The sequence below is a fragment of the Pantherophis guttatus genome, chromosome 18, assembly GCF_059756535.1.
Source record: "Pantherophis guttatus breed Tessera chromosome 18, ASM5975653v1, whole genome shotgun sequence".
Classification (NCBI taxonomy): Eukaryota; Metazoa; Chordata; class Lepidosauria; order Squamata; family Colubridae; genus Pantherophis; species Pantherophis guttatus.
This window is the reverse complement of record NC_142080.1, coordinates 8578581-8602763: the sequence shown is the minus strand read 5'-3', so window position 1 is coordinate 8602763 and position 24183 is coordinate 8578581. Positions and strand designations below refer to the sequence as shown.

The 24183-nt window shown below is 45.4% G+C and overlaps 1 protein-coding gene across 6 annotated transcripts; it reads right to left on the bottom strand.

The window, feature by feature from the left end:
* Nucleotides 1-65: 65 nt before the first annotated feature.
* SF1 (splicing factor 1) lies at nt 66-22134 on the bottom strand. 6 transcript variants are annotated; one of them, XM_034424364.3, is made up of 13 exons: nt 21228-22134; nt 18655-18783; nt 14199-14274; nt 11465-11617; nt 10649-10738; nt 9864-10047; nt 4203-4318; nt 4004-4111; nt 2930-3110; nt 2412-2685; nt 2162-2213; nt 1876-2043; nt 66-1383 (listed from the first exon to the last, which is right to left on the bottom strand). In XM_034424364.3, exons 1-13 carry the CDS (start codon nt 21679-21681, stop codon nt 1137-1139), a joined length of 2232 nt encoding a protein of 743 aa, XP_034280255.1. In that variant the 5' UTR covers nt 21682-22134; the 3' UTR covers nt 66-1136. The 6 variants fall into 6 exon arrangements, with proteins under 6 accessions (XP_034280255.1, XP_034280254.1, XP_034280253.1 ...); XM_034424363.3 differs by having other exon boundaries at nt 1872-2043; nt 2162-2218; nt 21228-22131; XM_034424362.3 differs by having other exon boundaries at nt 2162-2218; nt 21228-22131.
* Nucleotides 22135-24183: the final 2049 nt, after the last annotated feature.

The following is a 24183-nucleotide window of genomic DNA, read 5'->3' as shown; positions in this document are numbered from 1 at the left end:
ATCTGCCGAGACCAGCAGCCAAAAGACGTTCCCTTTAAAACGAAAAAGGAGAACGACGAGAGGGCTATTTTAAAAGCGGCATTTATTTGGAACCTCCTTTTTTTTCTGCATGGGGTTTTATTCTTACACACACACACACACACACATACATACACAAAAAAAAGTAATTAAGAAAAATGGTTACAAAGAGACAGGGACCTCCACATACACACGTCGTTGTCAACAGAAGCCATTCAATCAAGGGAGGGGAGTGAGTGTGTGTGTGTGAGGGGGGTCACCACGGACCCACAAAACTTGCTGTGTAAAAAAAAGAAGGGAGAGGGAGGGAGGGAAAAAAAAGTTTCCAGGCTGATGGGACTTCAGGAGAGGCCGAGAGGCTCCCTTGCCTTTTGCTTTTCAATCGGGAGGGAGGGATTTTTAAAAAAAGCTCCCTCTGGAAGGCAGACACGGCCCAAAGTGACCGGAGACTTTTGGGGGTGGGGGGAGTTAGAGAGAAACGCCCATTGACAGCCCCCACCCCAAGCCCAATTTGGTGCATGTGGCCTCCAGACACATCCGTGGATTTCATCAAACAATTGTTGAGGGGTTTAAAGCAGAGGATTCAAATGGCTGCAGAGAGAACTCAAAAACAAATCCTATTTGGCAAGAAGAAGTCCAAAGGGACGCTAATGCTGTCCTTCCTCCTGACCATAAGCCACAGCCTCTCCGGCCCTTGCCAGCCTGGACCTGACCCCATTCAGCCAGGAGATTCTCCCCCCCTCCCCCAAAGTTTCTTGGTCTCTCTCTCTCTCTCTCTCTGAAGGGGAAGGAGGAGCTCCGAAAGGAGAGAGCAGGAGTTCAGAAAAAGCAGGCTCAGCTACTGAAAGACACCTGTCAATCAGCCCAGAGGAAGATCGCAGAGTCACACACAGACGACAAGGGCACATACCTTTCCTGCTTTAAATTTCATCTCTCTTCCCCCCCTCCCCCAAAAAGTCCAATTCCTGGCTCTGTATTGGTGAGGAACGGGGGAAAAAAAAAGTAGAAAAAAAAAAAGGGGGGGGTTTCTTCAGTTCTGGGGAGGGGGCGGTGGGGGAGCCGGGGGCATGCCGAACGGTGGCAAGGCCGGTACCCCCACCCCCATCATGGTGACAAAATTAGAAGGGTCCATGGGAGGCGGAGGAGGGGGAGGCGCGTACATCATGCCCGCGGAGCCAGGCGGGGGGGGCGGGGGAGGAGGCGGGGCCCCGGGGGGCAGCGGAGGCTGGACCCCGGGTGGCAAAGGCACCATGGAGGGGCTGCCTTGCATCTGAGGGGCCCCCGTAGAAGTTGCCGCCCCCGCCCCCTGCTGCTGCTGCCATGGAGGGAGGCCCCCGGTGCCAGCGCTCGTGGTGGTCGTCGTATCTAGAAGCGAACAAGAAAAGAGCCCCAGGTCAGCCCGGAGCTCAGATCCGGGGTGGGGGTTGAAGGGGGTGTCCCACGTCCCGCTAGGGAGGGAAATGGCTGACCCCTCCCTGTCCTGCGTTGCAAGAAAGGTTCATCTGTTGAACTGTCCTGAAAAGATTTCCCCCGCCCTCCCAGGAGTGTGGACCCCCCACCCCGCCACCAGGCCCGTGACTGAAGCGCCAGACTCGCACTGCCTGAGGGGGGAGAGTAACTACTCATCTTTGGGAAGCTGCCCTGGGCCCCCCGAGAAAGGCACCCCCTGGGAGACCCGATGGATTTCTGCAGGCATGAGGTGGCTCTAATCAAGGGGAGCGGACGAGGGGGACCCCTACCCCCAGAGAGGCAGAGGGTGGGGGGGGCAGGCCTGACCCAGGGCGGGGGGGACGGGGACCCCGCGGAGGGGGAGACGGACGGAGGGAAGTCAAAATTCAAAGAAGTGCTCTTACTCACTTTGCTGCCATGGCAAGGGAGTACTGCTGCTGGGAGGCGGGGGTGGCGGCTGCTGCTGTTGCTGCTGCTGCTGCCATGGGGGGAGAGGACCAGAGGGAGGCGGGGGAGGCTGGCCACTGGGCGGAGGGGGCGGAGGGGGCATCATACCCATCGGAGGCAGCATCATACCTGCAAGTGCGGAGGGGGGGGCAGAGAGCCCGTTGAGCCCAGAAGACGGGAACCACCCCCTCCCGTCGCCAGCTTCCTTCCCCCCTCCCTTGCCTTGCCCCGCAACGCCACCACTCACCTTTTCCTTGGAGGCGATAGGCCCCAGAGCCCACTGGCGCATTGCCCAGGTACTGATCTTAAGGGAAGGAAAGACCGCAGCCTTAGCAACAGCGGGAAGAAAAAGCAGCCCCCCCCACTTTTCCCAGGACTGAGCTAGCCAGGCTTCCAACGAGGGACCTCCCCTCAAATTAAACAAAGGGGGCGGCCCTCTCCTGCTCAGGAGGCCAGGCCCCGGCTCTTCCCTCGGGGGGTTTCTGGCTCGTACTCACCCATGTGGTGGGGGCCAGGGGGCCCATGGGGATGTGGTCCCTGGTTCATGGGGGGGTTGTGAGGCTGCATCCAAGGCGGGGGGCCACTGGGGTTGTGCTGCATGGGGTGACCCCCATGTCCTCCCATGCTCGACATGTGGTGAGGGAAATTGTGGGGGCCGCTTGGGCCTGTGGGACCCCCGCTGCTGCTGCTGGCGCTGCTCCCGCTCCCCCCGTGCATGTTATGGAAGGGCCTGCTTTCCGAAGGGCCGGAGTTCATCCAGGGTGGACGGTTCTAGGAGGAGAAAGGAAGGCGGGAAAGGAAGGTCAGGCCAACCATCAGAGAGCGAGGAGAGCCACTTGGTTCCGTCACACAATTGGGACCTCCCCTCCAAGCAGTGTCTGCAGCCGAACAAAAGATGCAACTGCCCCTCATCGTGTCTGTCTTTTGGGACGCACGCTGTGGAAAAGCCACCTCCCTGACGGGAAATGTGCACCAGGCGGGTTTTTCCGACGATGGGAAGATTTCGGATACTCACAGGAGGCGGCTGGCTGTTTCCCGGCCCTGATGGTCTTGGGCCACTGGGCAGTGGAGGGTTCGACGGTCCGGAAGAGGATCCCACGGAAGCTGGCACCGGAGCTTCTCCCAGTTCAGCCATGAGAGACAAATATTCCTTGTCCATGCGGGCTTTGTCTTGCGCCGACTGGGGATCGCCAGGCCTGTCCAGGGAAAACCATGCTTTAGGTCACATGCACACATGACCCGGGAGAAAGAGATGCTGTCCAGATACGATTAGAGAAGGGAGGCAGGAGCCCCCAGCGGCTTAAGAGCCAGAAACTTAGGAAGGATCTGTCATGGTTGGATCACTACGAAACCCCTGCTCACAACCAGACAGCAGCAATAGAGGGAAGGAAGCCACTAGGATGCGGGGGAGGGGGGAGTATAATCGGGGAGCGCAAAGGAACAATTCCAGCACTCCAAAGTCATCGGCTGGGAAAGTCCAAGGCGGAGAGACAGTTCCCCAAAAGTGAAGGAGTGTAGTGATTGGTTAAGATGAATGGACAAGTGGGAGGACCAGAGGAAAAGGGAACATTTTCCTATGCTGTTTGCATGTGAAACTGTCAGAATTGGCTTTTCTACTTCTGTAGCCCTTTGGAATCTTCCGGTAAAGTTATTACTCTTGGTAAAAAAGATGTCCCTTTACTAGTTTAGCCAATGGGATGGTTTGCTGTGGTCCGCCAGCAACCTGCGGAGCTGGCAGCGGAGTCGGACAGTGAGGAACATGGGCCAGTCCTGGAGTCTGGGGAAGGCCCGGACGAGGGCTCTGTGTCGGAGGCAGAGATGGGGCCAGGGCCATCTGGGAGTGATGCACGGACTCTGGAGCCTCCAGAGTCAGATATCAGAGAGGCAGTAGGAACAGGAGGAGCCTGTTCCTAGTGCGCGCATGCGCAGAGCTGCCAGAAGGCAAGAACAGTGAAAACTACAGGACCGGCCCTAATGGATCAGGTGGTTAAAAGGAGGAGCCGGCAATCTGTACCTTCAGAATTGCCACGTTCTATTAATGTAGCCTTTAACAATAAAGTGCTCCGGTAGTTGTGCTTCAGAGGCTTACCGGGCAAATTTGCAGTCTGATGCTATGTGTCCGGCTCCTCCGCATTTGGTGCACACGGTGGTATTTGTGATGCTGCGAGTCTCCGTATTTTGCCATGGACGTAGAATCCTTTGGACAAGAAGAGAAGAGAATCAGGACAGGGATAAAGGAGAAAGGGCTCTTTCCTCCAGCATCTCCTTCAGGCGGTCCCAAACCTTACCTGTTGTCATCTTCACGCAACGTCCCATTGAGACGGGCCAGTTCCCGCAGCTGCATCTTGCGCAGGTCGTTCTGATCCTCGGGGGTCTCGATGCCTTGCTTCAGAATATTCCTGATCTGGGAGAGACAAAAGGCCTGAAATGTTGTTTCTGCCTTCCCTGTGCACCAACTGGCCTCACCGGTCTTCTCAACAGCACCGGGGACTGCCAGAGCTTGGACATGTTTCCGGAACAGGACCGAGCTAGTCAAGGATTGTATGATAAAATGGGCACAAAACATAGGTGAACCAATAATGATGGCTACATGGGAAAAGATATGGGTTAGAAATGTAAGATTCACACAAGCTCAAAACTTAAGAGAGAACTTTTACAAAATGTTTTATAGATGGCATTTAGATCCAAAAAAACTAGCCTGTATGTATCCAAATTTACAACCTAAGTATTGGCGATGTGAGTGTGAAGATGCTACAGATTTTCATATATGGTGGACATGTAAAAAAATTAAGGCTTTTTGGATAAAAATATGGTGCATTATTCAAAATATTTTAAAGAAAAAGATTAAATTTACACCACAGTTTTTTTTGTTGGGAATAGTCACGGATTGTACTGTAATAGAGACCAAGTTGGTTTTGAATTTAATAACAGCTGCCAGGTTACTGGTGGCACAGTACTGGAAGAAGGAAGATCCACCCACCATTGAGGAATGGACACTAAAAGTGGTGCATTTGGCAGAGATGGCAAAAATTTCATCATATCTTAAAGATCATTCGAATGAAAGATACATATCAGAATGGAGAAGATGGATTGACTATATACAAAAAAAGTATCCGAACAAGAAGATTCATATAGCTTATGAATGAAATATTTTTAAGTAGTTTATGTTTATAGTTTTTGAGTTATAAGGAGTTAAAGACTTAGGGAGAATATGAATGCAATAATTTGTTAGTATATTTTAGCTTTATGTTTGTGAATACTATACCCTGTGCCTGTTCTGGGAAGTCTGGGGGGGGGGGGAAGAGGGGAAGGGGGGTGGGAGGGAGGGGGTGGAGGGGGGAAGGGTCGGGGGGAGAAAATGTTTGTATTTCCTATAAAACTTTTCAATTAAAAAAAAAAAAGTCTTCCTTTGGGGAAATGCAGCTGTGCATTCCAGGCCAGAAACGTTGCTCACCATCCAAGAGTTCTGTCACCCAACCTTTCGCTGCTCCCCTCCCAATTTGAAAGGGGATGGCTCAAGAACCTATCTAAGAGTAAGCCAATCGTGTCTTGCCCTCCGTTTGGCAAAGCAGCCAAATAATTTGACAGGCGTTCCAGGCAAAGCCCTCATTTTTGCCACCTTTTCTGCCAAACCAGAGACCCTCCTCAGAGCAACTTTCCCTTGGAAAAAAGACTGTGATGTTTCTCTGTGTCATATATGTATGTGGGTACCTGCCTAATGGTTATCTTTTGAGAGCTGAATGCAATGCAATTTCATTTTAATGTATGCCAATTAGTGTATATTTAAAGGGACAATAGAGTTATATTCTATTCTGTTCTACTCTAGTCTTCTGGAAGATCATACAAGGGACTGACATTGGATCAGGCTTAGGAAGAGAAGCCCTGGCAAATCGATGGGGAAGAAATGGAGGTAGTGACAGATTTTATTTTCCTGGGCTCCAAGATCACCACAGATGGGGACTGCAGCCAAGAAATTAAAAGACCCTTGCTCCTGGGGAGGAAAGCCATGGCAAATCTGGACAGCATACTATAAAAAGCAGAGACATCACCCTGTCAACAAAAGTGTGTCTAGTCAAGGCTTATGGTTTTCCCAGTTGCAATGGACGGCTGTGAAAGTTGGACCCTAAGGAAGGCTGAGAAGGCCAAAGGATGGAGGCCTTTGAACTCTGGTGCTGGAGAAGATTCCTGTGAGTCCCTTGGATTGCAAGGCCATCCAACCAGTCAGTCCTAGAGGAGATCGACCCTGACTGCTCTCTAAAAGGCCAGATCCTGAAGAGGAAACTCAAATCCTTTGGCCACCTAACGAGAAGGAAGGAAGGACTCCCTGGAGAAGAGCCTAATGCTGGGAACGATGGAGGGCAAAAGGAGAAGAAGGGGACGGCAGAGAAGGAGGTGGCTGGATGGAGTCACTGAAGCAGTTGGTGTGAGCTTAAATGGACTCCAGGGGATGGTAGAGGACAGAAAGGCCTGGAGGAACATTGTCCATGGGGTCGCGATGGGTCGGACACGACTTGGCAACTACCAACAACAAAGGAAATTTTAATATAGAAAAAGGAACAAGGCAAGGTTGTCCCTTGTCTCCATTGTTGTTTATTTTGACACTGGAAATTTTACTGAGTAAAATACGTGGGACAGATACAATAAAGGGAATTAAAATTAGACAGCATGAGTATAAATTACGAGCATTTGCGGATGACCTGGCTGTTACCTTAGCCCAACCAGCACAATCGATTACAGCCTTGACGGATATAATTAACCCATATGGACAGGTATCTGGTTTTAAAATAAATACAGCTAAAACAAAGATAATAGCTAAAAATATGACTAGAAGCCAAAAAGAAGAGATAGAAAGGGTAACAGGATTTGAGATAGTAAAAAAGGTTAAATATTTAGGGGTTTATATTATGACTACAAATATGAAACTATACCAGCACAATTATGAACCGTTGTGGCAAAAAATACAGAATGAGATGGAAAATTGGAAAAAATTACAATTGTCTTTGCTGGGAAGGATAGCGGCAGTAAAAATGAATGTCTTACCAAGGTTTTTATTTCTTTTTCAAATGATACCTATACTTAAAAAAGATGAAAATTTGAAGGAATGGCAGAAGGGCATAAATAAGTTTGTGTGGGCAGGGAAGAAACTGAGAGTAAATCAAAAGATAATACAAGATACACGAGAAAGAGGAGGTCTTAAAATGCCCAATTTAAGATTGTATTATGAAGCCGCTGCCCTCTCAGCAGTTACTGATTGGATAAACTTAACAGAGGAAAGGATATTAAACATTGAAGGATATGGTCTGGTCTACGGCTGGCATGCTTATTTATTGTATGATAAGAAAGTAGATAAGACTTTTAAAAGTCATATATTAAGGAATGCTTTATTGCGTGTCTGGAAGAAATATCAATACAAATTAAACGATAAGTTACCAATATGGACAGTACCCAGACACGTGATAGAGAATATAAATGTGGAGCAGAAACAAGATAAGATTACATATAAGGAACTCCTTTATAAAGAAGGAGTTAGACTACAACTAAAATCTATGGAACAATTAAGAAGGAATAATTAGAACTTGGTTTCAGTATGGACAGCTGCAGGCCAGATGGGGAGAAGATCAGAAAATTGGTATTTTGCAACAGGATGAGAATTTGATAAAACAAGAGACAAAAGTCAAATGCACATAAAAAGGTTGTATAATGTATTAGTGGAAATAGATTCAGAAACAGAGCTAGTCAAGGACTGTATGATAAAATGGGCACAAAATATAGGAGAACCAATAATGATGGAAACATGGGAAAAGATATGGGTTAGAAATGTAAGATTTACACAAGCCCAAAATTTAAGAGAGAACTTTTATAAAATGTTTTATAGATGGCATTTAGATCCAAAAAAACTAGCCTGTATGTATCCAAATTTACAACCTAAATGTTGGCGATGTGAGTGTGAAGATGCTACATATTTTCATATATGGTGGACATGTAAAAAAATTAAGGCTTTTTGGATAAAAATATGGTGGATTATTCAAAATATTTTAAAGAAAAAGATCAAATTTACACCACAGGTTTTTTTTTGTTGGGAATAGTTACGGATTGTACTGTGACAGAGACTAAGTTGGTTTTAAACTTAATAACAGCTGCCAGGTTACTGGTGGCACAGTATTGGAAGAAAGAAGATCCACCTACTATTGAGGAATGGACACTAAAAGTTGTGCATTTGGCAGAGATAGCGAAAATCTCATATCTTAAAGATCAAAAGATATATATCGGAATGGAGAAGATGGATTAATTATATTCAGAACAAGTATCAGACTAAGAAGTTTCATATAGCTTATTTTTAATCTTTAGTTTATGTTTATAGTGTTTTGAGTTATAAGGAGTTAAAGACCTAGAAAGAATTTGAAGTCAACAATTTGTTAGCATATTTTAATTTTATGTTTGTGAGTGCTATACCCTGTGCTTGTTCTGGGAAGTCTAGGGAGGGGGAGGGGGGAGGGGGAGGGGGAAAGGGTGGGTGGGTAGGCAAGGGGGTGGGATGGGGTGAGGGTGGGAGAAAATGTTTGTATCTTTTATAAAACTTTTTAATAAAAAAAAAACAAAAAAAACAAAAAACAAAGGAAGAGAAGCATGTTTCATTGGGAGGATCCTTGGCACCTTCTCTGTTACTGCTCGTACACTAGTTTCTGTGGCAACCTTGGATTCTTCCTTTTGAGGGACTTTGCGTGAGAACATCAGCAGAACATTCAGGCACTGAAAGCATCCAGTCTAATCGTATAACTATCCTGTGGGATGAACGCAGGTATACCTCCTGATATACTTAGGTGAAGCACCCTCTGGAGATGGCTATGAACATTGTCTGAGCAGCCTCTCCCAGCCTAGTGTGCCTCAGGTTTTGGGACGGCGACTCCTGGAAGCTTTACTGGCTGAGAAGTGTACAATCCTGACACAACTGCAGGGAGAGCTTTCAGTTCCACAAGGCCAAGCCCATGGACATTACTTAAACTTCTAGCTACAAGGTAAATGAATGCATTTCAGAAATAAATACGGGTAGTCCTTCACTTACGACTGTTCGTTCAGCAAGTGTGCAGAATTACGATGGTGCCAAACGAAGGGATTTAGGGATTTCTGCCTAAAGTTACAGCCGTTGCAGCATCCCCGGCACCATGGAAACAAAATTTGGGAATTTGGCCAACGATTGTAACATCCCAATTATTTCATGTTTGCTTTCTCTCACTGCTTCATTCTATAAATAATGCATCGCCAAAGCTGTATTTATCCTCTGGTTACAATTTTTTGGGGGGCCACTTTGGATATAGCAGTGATGGCTAACCTTTTTTCCTTGGGTGCCAAAAGTGCGCGCACGTGATAGTGCACACACGCATGCCCACACCCATAATGCAATGCCCTCCCACGAGCCCCGTGCTGCCCTGTCCCCTGTGCATGTGCACCCCCTACCCGAGTTCCGTTTTGGGCCTAGCAGGCCTCCCCTGGAGACTGGAAACGAACTGTTTCCCGACTTCCGGTAAGCCTGTTTTTTTGCCCTCCCCAGGCTCCAGAGGCTTTTTTGGAGCCTCTGGGAGGGCAAAAATGACCACCCCTGGTCCTCCAGAGGCTGGAAACTGCCTGTTTCCTGACTTCCGGGAGGCCTGTTTTTCACCCTCTCAGAGCCTCCGTGTGAGCCCTGTACTTACCTGGCATCCAAAACGTGGAGATTCCTGGGAGGGGAGGCGTGGGCAGGGCCAGCTGAAAATCAGCTGGCCGGTGCGCAAACATGCACGGTGGGGCTGACCTAGGGCAATGGCTCGCGTGCCCGCAGACATGGCTCCGCATGCCACCTGTGCCATAGGTTCGCTATCAAAGGGATATAGCATGATGATATTTCTTCCTGGCTCCTGAGTGTAGGGCTACATATCTTTTTAGCCGAAGTCTAAGAGGCCCAGGTGGCCTACCTGTTCCACAGCCTTCTTCACATTCTCCATCGTATTGGCAGTGACCAAAGCATGCAGTGGCTCGTCTTCACCAGGTAACATCTGGCCATCTTTCCGTCCGACCTTTCCTTCTTTCACGGATCCTTTACCCCTGATCATGATCTTGGCATTACACTCTTTTTCAATGTTTTTCAGTGTGTTACCCCTGAAAATGGAAGGATTGAGAGATTACATCAGGCAGCCCATGCTGGACAACCTGGTTAACAGAGAAAAGCGTTTCCACCAGTAACAGCCTCCAATCTGGGAAATGAGATAAAGGTTCTCACAAGAAATATACACCTAAGACTTCATTATATAAAGGAATAGCAATAGCACTTAGACTTATATTCCGCATCACAGGGCTTTACAGCCCTCTCTAAGCAGTTTACAGAGTCAGCCTGTTGCCCCCAACAATCTGGGTCCTCATTTTACCGACCTCAGAAGGATGGAAGGCTGAGTCGACCTTGAGCCTGGTGAGAATTGAACTCCTGGCGGTTGGCAGAATTAGCCTGCATTTTAGCCACTGTGCCACCAGGGAATGATGTGATGGGTTGTAGATGAGCCTCCCCTTAGATTAAAATAACTGAAGAACATAAAAACTACGTCAGGAAAATATAGTTTCCGTATTTCATCTAAAAGCAAAAAGCATGTTTGCCCCATTAGAGAAGTGGGTAAAGCACTGCCACCATCATTCGTATGCATCTGCCTATTCTGTCATTGCCACCCCATCCGTCTACCCACCCATCATCCTTGAAGCATTTCCATACCTGGGTCCAATCAGAAGCCCAACAAAGTTAATCTCAGGATATTCATCCTGCGGAATCATCACTTTATCGCTCACTCGAGTTGCTGGAGGTCTGGAAAGAACGGAGAAGAAACATTTACAGTTACCTCCCCCATAAAACAAGGCTGCACTGACTCAAAGTGTTTTTTGCGTTCAACAAACTTAGAGAACTTTTACCTAATAAACACAGGGCAAAATTAGCCAACGAGGTTGTCAGCTGCAACTTTTCAGGAAATGGCTGTAGGGACTTCGAAGTTTTGACCGGATCTTCCTCAAAAATAGTACAAATAATACAGGTAGTCCTTGACTTACAAGTTTGTTTAGTGACCGTTCAAAGTTACAACGGCATTTGTACAGATAAGACAGCATTACCTGCCCAGCAGTAAAGGACCACAAAGTCACTTCAGGATTAAAAGCAACCTAAATGCCACGTATTCCCACTGTTCCTGCTTCACCCTTTAAAGTCCTGGGGGTGGGGGTGGGGGGTCAGTTCAGTGGGCTCCATGTTCTAAGATGCAGCAGGTGGTCGTGGTGATAAGGTGGTGTACAAGCCTGTCAGATCGCCATGTTAGCTGAGGTCAGGGGGACACCCAAAGAGCCCTTTAGCCTCTATTTCATGGGTGTCAAACCTTCCGTGTCACATTGCCATCCTGGGACATTTCGCGATGTATTTTCCCCTTCGCGGAGCTGGGGTGGGCGTGGCCTGCACATGACACATCCAGCTGCCAGTTTTGACACCCCTGTTCTATTTGAAGCCCCCCCCGCCCGCGCAGATCAAGGAATCCGCCTTTTGACGTACTTGTAATCAGCCGGCGGCTTGAAGTCTGGATTGAGAGCTACCATCTCCGTTATCAGATTGTGCCTCTCTTCTTCGAGCTTCTTCCGCGTGCGGAATTCCCGGGTGTTCAAGCGCTTCCCCTCGCTATTGTAAATGGGTTCAGGGGAAGGAGACCTGCGGGGGAACAACATCCAGTGATTTCTCACGGGAGATAAAAATATTCAAGGCCACTTATTAAGTACTGGCTCACCTCAACTCTAGTGCCACTCAGAAAAAAATAATTAAAATTAAAAGAGACCACAGGAAAAGGAAGGTGTAAATTTTCAAATCCATTAATGTGACATGGACAAGGCAGTTAGTGGCAAACCACTGCCAGAAGGAAAAATCTGGGTGGGGGGTGGGGTGGGGGGTTTAATGGGGAGAAGGAAGGAAAACAGGGTCAGACCTAGCCATGACAACAGCTCTGCCATGAGTGTGCCTATTAAAAAAGGGGAGGGGGCAGGGAAGATGGAGAAAGTTGATTCACACAGAGAACAAACTTTCCAACTTCATTATTCCACGGAGCCATACATTAGAAAGAACCCTGCCGCAGGAGATAAATCAATGAAGAATTATTCAGGTTAACTTTTGGACTTTTTTTTGTTTTTTGTTTTGTTTTAAACATCAGGAAGTAACAAGACAGGTTAGGCTTCTATCGAATTCTTGCTGGCAAATATAGATTAAGCCTATTCAACTGGCACCAACGTGAAAAGGGTTAATGTTTCTGTGCTGGCCTTTACCTTCTGCTGCTGCATCCAGACCAAATGAAGCTGTTTATTGTGTTTAAGAGTCAGAAAATGCTTAAGGTACAAATGGAGCAAATGTACCCTTTTCTCATGCCACCTTCTGGGCCTTTAAAACCACTAGAGACAGACCTGCTTTCTCCATGAGGTTCAGGTACCCAGAGAGCAGAGATTTTAACAAAGAAAAACGTTGCAGTTAAAAAATCAAATTAATTTTACCACAGCTGGGCTTATGGTTTATTTATTATTTTTAAACCACACCTCTAGAATTCTGGTTAAGATTATGGATCTTTTCTCCCCCACACCCCGAAACATATTGCAATAAAAATTTAGAATCAGCTGCAAGAAGGGAAGAGATGTTGGTCATGTTATGTTAAAAAAATATATATACATCCTTCAAAGAATGAGAATCTAAACCCTGTGATTTTAGTTAGACAATCTCTCTTTTCTAGCTGGTTAAATGATTGATTACAGCCAGTTGATCCCCATGTCTTCTCAGCCTGAAGTGAATCATCAACACAAGAATATGAAATAAAATTGTCAGGTTTGGTAAGGAGTGATCATGTCTAAATTACACTTCCGTTACTAGGACCCAAATTGGCCTAACCAACCCAAAAGGCGAACATTGTCCCTCATCCGCAATTGCTAGCCAGTTTTTTTTTGAAAAACTCATTCACTAATTTAATAGATAATTTTAAGACACATGCAGACATGAAATAAATTGATTAAACCTTATGAGTTTCAAGCTTATTATATACCTAATAGTTTCACATTTCCAATAATAACAGCTGCCCTTTTGCAAGTATATAAAACAATTCATTTTTAATAAATGAAGAGGTATCAAATCTTTTAACCAGTATGGTCTCATCCAAGGAAACATTATTCAACCAACATCTTATATATATATATATATGAGTAACAATAACCCCTTTTTTTGCATTAACCTTTTCATTCACCTGTTAAATTAAAACCAACCACCCCATTTCATTCTTATAAACATAAAAAGAACATCAATCTAGTCCCACCATGAAGTTCACCTATTATGTTTAAATCTAAACCCCATTATTATGATTTAAAAAGCAAGCCAAAAAGGCATTTCGCAGCCCTTTGTAACAGGCAATATACGTATCTCAAGAGCTAGCATTGAAAAAACTCTTGCAAGGCATCCAAAAGTTTTAGCAGCCTCACTTTTATTTATACTTCCAAATTGCCGTTTCAGATGGGCTAAATTTAAGGAAAAGCTTTCTTCCATATTCCCATTTTTAACAGTAAGTACTGGCTTGCAAGTCGTGTAACGTGGCTAAAACACAACTCCCAGCTTACACCTTCTGATAAATTAATTTTTATGAGCCAATTTTCTTTTAAATCAAACCATGTGCATGTTATTTATTAAGGGATTACCCTTGATCCCAACAAGGCCACAGGTGCCCAATTCTGTGCACTTGTACGTACATAGTGCCCAGACCACAAGATACTGGCCACTGCTATGTAGTAGCTGTTACCAAAGAAACTGGTTAGTGCACACCCTTCAGCCACCACTGCAAAATACTGCAAAATCAGCGGTCAGAAAAAGTTCCCAGACTGCTCTGAGTCAGCGACTGGGCTGAGAATTCCTCAGCGTGAACCTGTGAGAAAGACCTCTGGACTCTGCCAGGACCAGCACTGCACATGTTAAAATGAGTTGGCCACCATGCATTTCCCCCCACCCCCACCCCCACCCCCAAGTCAGGTTAAGCATGACAGCCTACACAGGCTTATCAACAACCCCACATCAAAGATGAAACCTGATCTCTTTCTGGTCTGGTTTCACATATTCCCTACCAGTCAGATCTTGGCTACCATCTGTCAAGTCAGATCACTGAAGATATTTCATTAGGAAGGAACTTCATTGAATTGACATTATGATGCCACCAAAAATTCATTGAAAAAGGTAAAAAGTGTTACTGTCAGCTGGTTAAAACTGTTTTCCCAACCTGTCCTCAGGGTTAGGGGGGATGCCCAGGTCTCCTGTGCGCAGTTTACGAGTCAGGTCTTCTATCTGCAGTTGCACTGGAAGAAACCAGGTTAGGAAAGAAAAAAGGATGGAAAAAAAGACAATGTTACCAAAAAACATCTGAAATCTCAACATCAAAGCATGAAGAACTGGAGAATTTGCAAGGGATGACTGATAACATCAACATAAGAATGAGGAGACCTTACAATGGTTATGTCAGCCAAATAAGTTTACCAGGAATCCAGAAACGGCCCTTTTTATTTCTAAGCAAGTCTTAAAAAAACAATTATTCGTCAGAAAGCAAGACATTCATTTCAAGATTTTTTTTAAAAAAGGAAGTTTTTGATTGAGTCTGACACTGAAAAATAACCATCTGAACTTGCTGTAACTTGCTGACAGATTTTCATAGGAATTAAAATATCATTAATTCTTACTCTTTTACATCAGATCAGCCTCAAGTGTCTTATGCATATTATAATTACAGTTCATACCGGAATCATGTTTTTGGGGATTATGGTTTACAGGTCTTGTTTCTCTTAACTCATAAATACTAAATGCTGGTAGCTTATGGTTGATTAAATCTTATGCCTGTATCAACTAACCACCGAAATACACAATTATGCAAAATCTTAACATGCTTTCTTTCACTTGCTGGTTATCCAATTCTGCATAGGGACAATGGACACCTAAAGGCAGGACTAATAAATGTCAAGTATTTAGTTACCCCCCCCCCTTTTTTTTAGATCCGTAATATAACATTCTAATCAGAGTGCAAGACAACTAATATGACCTCAACTAATGAAGGGTATCAAGAGAGCCACAGTCCTTAAACTCTTTGATGGAAAGTGGCTTTTGGTCAGGGCCCACTGGCATTTCCCCGTGGATTTAATTTGGAGGCCACAAGTTAAAGCACCACAAAGCAAAGGTACACCCATTGTCACAGGTGCAGAAGTACATGGAAGAGGAAATTAACCATGTCTTGAAAAATCAATTCACCGGGGATAATGCCATCATCTATACAGTACCTACTTCTCTAGCATGTGACTTGTGTTTTATGTTTTTGCCGAAAACTGGGGTTTACTTCTGGCTTTTGGCAAAAATGGCCTACAGCAAATCATCAGTTTGCTTTACAGAGGTGGCAGTCAGGTTTACAAGGAAGTACAAGGTCGGTCATAAAAACGGGTCCGGTCACGCGGTGACCTGTTTTACGACAGTCACAACTTATGACTGTAACGGGCAGGCTCTGCAGGTATCAGGTATCTGCAATCTGTGGCAAACGATGGGTGGTTTTAAGTTCAGAAGAAAACATTTTCCACTTCAGGCACACCTGTACCAAGGTCCCTTTTCTACAGGGATAAAAACCTGGGAAAATGCCACTGGTTCTTAGAAAAGTTCTTTCAGTATGTCACTAACTTGTGGGCATATTTGAAATGGCTTTTATGAAATGGGGGGAGGGGGATACAGCCAATCAGAAAGTACCCATTTACCAGGCAGGAAGCTAGCAAGGCTGATCTCTACTACTCTTCCACTATCCCAGGACTTTAAACCAAGGGTCTCCAACCTGCAGTACGTAGCCCAATACTGGGCTGAATTGGGCTGCAAAACCAGCAGGCAAGTGTGTGAAGCTCCATGGGTGCAAGCAGTGGGCGTAAGCATTAACCCATTCTCCCTCCCTGGTGGTCCATGGAGCCGGAAATATTGGGGGTTGATGTTTTTAAACTCTTTGCCTCTTTCTGGGCAGAGGAGCAGACTTAAAAAAAGAAGTGGGCTCGGTGGCCTATGTGGGGCCCAAGGACATTGTTCAAAGTAAAAGCTCAGACTTGGGGCAAATCTTTCCTGCACAAACTTTTTAATTTAATTTTTTTTTAAAGTTCAATGAGGCAGGGCAGAAAGCCTAGTAGGCATCAAAGAATCCATTTCCAAAACTACATTAGAGATCCAGGAATCCAAGAGCAGAGCACTTGTAAGCTTTTAGGAGATTATATTAACTAACGCAACCGTGGCCTATCGACATTTTTCATTCTTTCCCTTTACTGGTTATTGTTTGCTTTTCATGATCTTTCGCTTATTTTCAAAACTAGCAGGATACCTTTCAAAACAGAAAGGATGGGCTATAAAGATGCAAAGCAAGAAAATTCATTAGTTTCTGATTTTCATAAAACAAAGCCTATACAGAAGGTATCTTTTTTTACTAATCAGAAAGTGTCTCTATAAAATCACACAGCAAATGATTTTGAACTGAACTGTCATTCCAAATCAACTTTTATTTTCATGCTCAAACAGAAATACTGGCAGTAAAGGACGTGGATCTAGAATTACGTATTAATTTTTAGGAATGTGCACATTTTATCAAGCCAAAAAACCCTTTCATTTGTTGTTAAATGTAAGAGTAAGTGCAACTATACTGCAGAGACAAGGGGTAAGATCAAGCATTATTATTTATTGGAAGGCAGAAAAGATATTTTAGTTAATTTGTCTTAAGGTGAAGAAGGCTCAGAATACACTGAAGTGAAAACAGAATTCATTTCCAAGAATCAAACTGTAGAGCCTAAAATTCAGAGGCCAAGCATTCCAGTTTCAGAACCCGTAATAGTGCTTGGCTCTTTTTCAGATTCTGTTATAAGATACAAGTGGTTTTGTTTCCTTTGATCCATTATATTTTAAGAAAACAGAAAACTCCCAAAACCTTGCATTTTGTACTATTTCTAAATGTTTATAATCTCAAACATTTTAAACTCTTTCCTTCAGAAGAGTCTGGGATTTTTCACAACTGCTCTCTCTTTAGTGGAATTTGTACTATTAAAAATAGGTGATATTTCATATCTGCTATTAATAGTGCCAAATGATAAATTATCCACTTGTACGCAGTTTCATGTATCAGGAGCCTCTTACAGATATGCCCCTGAATTCTTGTGGATGCGCATGGACCTTTGCTTGGTAGGGATAGTGACAGCCACACCTCACCCTCCCATTAATTATCTTTATTGACTGAACTGGGGACTGGAAAGCACATCTTGAACACTCCAGTAAACGAAGGGTGGCACTCCTATCTCCGCACAGACTGAGAATTCTGATCCAATTCTATCCATTCACACACTGAATTGAATTTTACAAAAAATGTTAGAAATTTACATTTTTAAATCCAATGACTCAAACACCAGAGAATGCTTGACTATTCATTTGAATAAACTAAGTTTACTGAATCAGTATCATTTATTTTCTGCAGAATTAGTTTACACTGTGCATCTTCATTAAGCTGAATAGTGTTGAGCCCATTGAAATAAGCGAAGTCAACTTTAGAAATGTAAAGAAAACGGCCCCTTTTCAACTGCAGGGTAGAAAGAAATATTGATTTTTCAAACCAGCATTAAATGACACGTTTTTCATTGTCTTGATGCAGAAACTCAGGGATCATGATGACAGTCTGATAACGGATTTCTGAGCAGCCTTCAGTAGTGCTATGGATAGCTGATTATTTTATTTCAAAATTCTCAGTGAATTTATGCAAAAGAAAGGAGTTTTAAAATTGCTGTGCAACCCCAAATGCAACGAATAAGAGTTTAAACAGCTGTAAGTTATGAAAAACCTGTTTTATATAAAGGCAAGGATTGCATATAGTAATCAACATTAGAAAATCCTAGCTGATTTCAGGCCCGGCATTGATCGACATTGACATATACATATCACATTTCCTAACACAAAATAAAAATAATGTTCATTCCTTTGTACAATACAATGACAGTTACCACTCCCAGTTCCACAATTAACAACAGATCCAACATAATTCCCATTGAACCAAGCAGTATTCCTTTCCCAGAAACTAAATACATTTGACTTCAGAGCTCCAAGCTAACCTAACAGAGCCCACTCTCAAGTATTTGAGGATGTCAAAAAATAACAAAAAACACAAAACAAGTTAGAAGACTTTCCTCTCATTGGTCTTCACTCTGGATACTCAATTTTAGATTTGAAAAATTAGCATCAGCACACAAGAGAAAATGAAAGGCAACCATGGTTAGATTAGTCTGCGAAAGAGGTACTTGCTTTCAAACAAAAACAGCTTGAAAAGGGACTCTTAAAAGTGTTCTCCGCTAGCAAGGAGTCTGTGAAGAGAACAAGAGACCCTGCCAATAAGTTTGCCAATCAAGTGAATGTCAGCAAGTTTTAATCCCCGTCATCTCGACCGACTGTGCCACTTCTACCTCCATGCCTGTGGAGGACACTGGTTCAATTAAACAGGACAGGGAGCTGGGATGGAGCACAAGTCACTCTTAAAGTGGAGACAGGTTTGTTTATTTAAATAAGGAAGACAAGGCTGCCATAACCTGAGTTCTCAAAAACACACATTGAAAATGCCTCAGACAAACACAGATTAACTAGAAATGGCTTCTGGGTTGGTATTGATAGGAAGAACAAAAACTAGAAAAAGCATTTACCTATGTAAGCTCTTTCCTGTTCACGGGTGAGCCCAGGAGGGATGACCGTGGGCATGCCGGGGATGATGGTCTTCTGCTCCATGGTGTCTTGATTCCACCGGCTCCTCTTCCTCTTTTTGTTAGGGTAATCTACAAACAAAATGTTATTTATAGGACCAGGTATCCCATGGCAGTGTGCTAGAGTCGGAAATATAGCTAACTTTGGGCCCAGCATAACGTGCACTTTTCATATTTCACTATGAACACATTTCATGCACCAAATCCTTATAAGCAAGCTCTGACTGGGAATATGGGCAACAGACTGTCTTACAACCAAGAAACCATTTTGTTTTAGTTCTCCAAAATTGGGATTTTTCCTTCTTTAGACATATATGTCCAGCACAAATCTTTGATAAAAATTCAGATGTGTGTAAAGTGAATAAATCTTATTGTTGGAAAAGCAAAGCAAGAATCGGGTACAAAACGTAAAAATTAAGCCATCTCGTTTTGCCTATACATCTTAAAACATTTCCAAGTTTGAGAAATACCATCTTTAATAATTTAACTGTGGTATATTATTATTATTGAAAACAAAAATTATTCTTCTTTTATACTATATCTTCATAAATGTTTTCCCCTCAGTAATCCCTGTCTAATGTGAACGTTGATAGAATTGTATTTTATTTTGAAGACTGTTAGTAAAATTCAAACAATAAAGACTAAGGTAATTAACAGTTAAAAGAAAACTATTATAATCATGTTAGTGCTGTCATGTAAAATTATTCAAAGTAATCAGTTATGACATCATAATCATCTCTTTGGATACAGGGAAGCACTAGATAGTTCCATACAATTCCTTATATACAAGTATTAAACACATGAAGATATAAAGTTGGCATAAAAGAGTTTATGATATATATGCAAAAGATTTTATCACAGGAAATGTTAACTTGGAGACTAAATTAACCTTCCTGGATTTGCTCAATATAGTGAACAATCACAAATTGTATGGGTTGCACCAGAGGGAAAAAAAACTAGTGTTATACATGACTAAACTTGACATGCACTATTACAAATGGGTCATCACTGGCCTGCCTGCGAGTATAAACGTCTGTTTAAGTGTAATTCAACTGTGTGCATAGACTACACTGTATTTTTTCATCAGATTTTAAATATTTTTATAGTTCAGTATTGTACACCACTCATGGTGCCTCCCCAAGGAAGATGAGCCTTTTCAAAATTTGATAAAAGAAATGGCAGTATTTCCAAATCCTAGAATGCAGTTCCAGATACCTATAAAGCGAGCACATTTTAGTAAAGGTTCATGTTTACAGAAGAAATGGAAATTCACATAACTAGCATATCTGTAAAGATGGGGCACGTGTTTTACACACTGGCTGATTATAGAAAAAAGGAAAAGGGGGGAGGGAGGAAGTCTGGCTAGCGCAGTGGTTCTCAACCTTTGCAGCGTGAAGATGTGTGGACTTCAACTCCCAGAATTCCTCAGCCACCATGCTGGCTAGGGAACACTGGGAGTTGTAGTCCACCCATCAAACATGCTGGGGGGGGCGCTGGGAGCTGTAGTCCACTCATCTTCAAACATGCTGGGAGACGCTGGGAGTTGTAGTCCATCCATTAAACATGCTGGGGGATGCTGGGAGCTGTAGTCCACCCACCTTCAAGCATGCTGGCTAGGTAACACTGTGAGTTGTAGTCCACCCACATTTTTTTTAAAATTTGATTTATATGCCGCCCTTCTCCAGAGACTCAGGGCGGCTTACAATGCGTTAAGCAATAGCCTTCATCCTTTTGTATATTTATACAAAGTCAGCTTATTGCCCCCACAAACTGGGTCCTCAATTTACCTACCTTAGAAAGGATGGAAGGCTGAGTCAACCTTGAGCCTGGTGAGATTCGAACTTACAGTAATTGCAGACAGCTGGTGTTAATCACAATGCTATCAGTCTGCTGAGCCACCAGGCCCTTGAAGCATGCTGGCTGGGAGATGTTGGGAGTTGTAGTGCACCCATCTTCAAGCATGCTGGAGGACGCTGGGAGTTGTAATGCACCCATCAAACATGCTGGGGGGCACTGGGAGCTGTAGTCCACCCATCTTCAAGCATGCTGGGGGACGGTGGGAACTGTAGTCCACCCATCATTAAGTATGCTGGGAGATGGTGGGAGTTGTAGTCCACCCATCTTCAAACATGTGGGGGACGCTGGGAGTTGTAGTCCACCTATCTTCAAGCATGCTGGCTGGGGAATGCTTCGAGTTGAATTCCAGGCGCCTTAAAAGCAGCCAAGGTTGAGAAACACTGGGCTCGTGTTATCTGATTTATAGGATGCATGAAAAACAAACAGGAAAGGCCTTCCAATTCACTTTTTTTAGCCCGCATCGAAGTTCCAAATCCGCCCTCAGCTGTTCTCCCCCCCAAAAAATGAAGGAAAATAAAGGAAAACGCGACAAAGGAGGATCGGCGCTTGCCATGCGCGACCACTACGCTTACCGACCGTCGTAGATTAGAACGAGAAAGGGGATCAGGGCCTCCCACCCCACGTTTACCGCCTCAGAGCGCGACCACCGCCCTACTTGCCTGAATTGCCGGCCCCGGCCTGGCCGCCCTCGTCCTGCTGGAGAAGGTGGAGGTGCTGGGGCGGCGGCTGCGGCTCGAGGCCCATCGGCTGCTGGGGCGGCGGGGGCGAAGGGAAGCGGTACTGGCCGTACTGGGCCGGCTGAGGCTGCTGGGCCTGAGGGGGCGGCGGAGGCGGCGGCTGAGGCTGCTGCGGGGGCGGTTGGGGCTGCTGAGGCGGCGGCGGCGGAGGAGGAGGAGGCGGCGGCGGCGGCAACGCGGCGAAGGGAAACCCGGCGGCCGCCATGAGGCTCGGGATGGCCGGCTGAGGCTGGGCCTGCGCGGGGCCTGGAGGCGGCGGCGGAGGCGGCGGGCCTTGCATCACTAATCCGGGAGGAGGAAGCGGATAGCCGGTCTTGCCCGGCGGCGGGGGCGGATGGAGTTTCCCCAGCGGCGTCGCGTTAGCCCCGGTCGCCATAGGCGGAGAGCCGAGACGGAGGGGCGCGATGGCGTCGGCGGTTTCGCGAACCTTCCACGCCACCGCTTTCCCTCACAAAGGCGGCCGGCGCCGATTGGTCCCCCCGCTAATCCCTCACGCCCCTGCTCGGACTCCTGTTGGCTGGGTGTTACGTCGCGCCCTAGGCGTCGTACGGCGATTGGAGGAGATTTGTCCCGCCGGGAAAAGATTGGCGCGGAGGAGCGATAGAGGCGGGTGGAAAATTCATTGGAGGGAATCTTTGTCACCGAGATGGGAAGCGCGGCTTCGCCGTTGCGCATTGGCTCCGGGTCTCGGAGGGCGGGATGATTTAGGAACGAAGGGAGGCTAGAGGGTGGGCGGGTCCAGGGACCTGAACACGGGAATCTGATTTGTCAAGCGCCAGAGCTTACGCCCTCGGGGACCTTTGCTTTCTTCTGGAGGACGCTTTGCTGCACACGGCCTTGCGAGAAATATGACGTTAGGCTTGCTCCTATTGGCCGGAGGATTAGAAAGGAGAGCGGGGTGTGTATATGTGTGGCAAGTGCAAGACCTTTGATTGGCTCGAATTCTAAGAGCTCAGGGTTGTGATTGGTGAGGCGTCAAGTCCTCCTGCCTCGCCCCTTTTGGCAACTGACGCGAAGAGGGCGACAGAATTTATGGTAGCAGCAAGGGATTCTGGGAAATGATGTCAAATGCCATGCTTAGTTAAAAAGCGAACTAACCCAGTTTCCTTGTCTGGGTGTGACACAAGATATCAAATTAAACATTGGCTGGCTAGTTTATAGCCCAGTCTCTTATCTGAATACCACTTCATTCTACCAATAAAGCTACTGGACCTCAACTTCCAGAATTCCCCACCCCAGCTGGGAGTTGAAGTGCAGCCATCTGCCAGTTAAAAAGCTTGACAAACCCTGCTATAGAATATAATATAACGTAATATAAACATACATGATTTTTCAAGTAGAATTTGGCTCCTAATAAATCCCAGCAGGTCTATGTATTTTTCCTGGCAAGTAGATTGTTTTGGCCTTTTTCCAAGATTTTTTTAAAAAAATTCCCTTTATAACCAGTTAGTCCTGCTGAGAAAGCTTGGTCTAAAACCCCTTTTGTAAAAATTAGAATCAGGAATATGGACTGGAATACAGAGTAGTCCCCCAATCCAGCCCTCAGCAAGTATAAAAGATAAGCACTAAGGTGTAACTGCACCTATTTGGAACAGGGATTGGCTTATTCCAGTGGTGAAATCCAAATTTTTTTACTACAGGTTCTGTGGGCGTGGCTTCGTGGGTGTGGCAGGGGAAGGATACTGCAAAATTCCCATTCCCTCCCCACTCCTAGGGGAAGGATATTGCAAAATCTCCATTCCCACGCCACTCTGGGGCCAGCCAGATGTGGTATTTGCCAGTCTCCAAATTACTCAAAATTTCCACTACCGGTTCTCCAGAACCTGTCAGAACCTGCTGGATTTCACCCCTGGCTTATTCTTTATACAGATGAAAAATAAAAAAAAGATGGGGAAGAACTTGCTCAGACTCAACCCCTCCAAGACCGAGTGGCTATGGCTTCCGGCGCCCCGATATAGTCAGCAGGTGCCATCACTAACTATTGGGGGTGAATCTCTGCCCCCCACAGAGAGGGCTCGCAATCTGGGTGTCCTTCTGGATGCACGGCTGTCTTTAGAAGAGCATATGACGGCCGTGGCCAGGGGGGCCTTTTATCAGGTTCGGCTGATTCACCAGTTGCAGCCCTTTCTGGATGGGGACGCCCTACGCACGGTCACTCATGCCCTTGTTACTTCCCGGTTGGACTATTGTAATGCTCTCTACATGGGGCTCCCCTTAAAGAGCACTCGGAGGCTCCAACTGGTCCAGAATGCGGCCGCGCGGGTGGTTATGGGCGCAACTCGTTGTGCCCATGTGACACCCCTCCTGCGCGAGCTGCACTGGCTCCCAGTGGTCTTCCGGGTGCGATTCAAGGTGTTAGTTACCATCTTTAAAGCACTCCATGGCATAGGACCCGGGTACCTCCGAGACCGTCTTCTGCCACCAATAGCCTCCCACCGACCAGTCCGTTCCCACAGGGAGGGTCTCCTCAGGGTGCCGTCAACCAAGTTATGTCGACTGGCGGCGCCCAGGGGGAGGGCCTTCTCTGTGGGAGCCCCATCCCTGTGGAACGAACTGCCCCCGGAAATTCGTAAGATCTCCGACCTCCGGGCGTTTTGCTGCGCACTGAAGACCCTATTATTCCGCCAGGCCGGACTAACAACACAATAGCTTTTAAATTGGGATATTTAAATTTATTGGGGTTTTAAATCTGAGCCACTTTATTTAATTATTTTAAATTTTATATTGTTGTTTTGTTTGTGTTTTTAAACAGGCTGTACACCGCCCTGAGTCCTTCGGGAGAAGGGCGGTATAGAAATAAAATTATTATTATTATTATTATTATCTAAATTATAGATTATCAAGTTATATGCCGTATCTTTGCATCAATTGGGTAAAG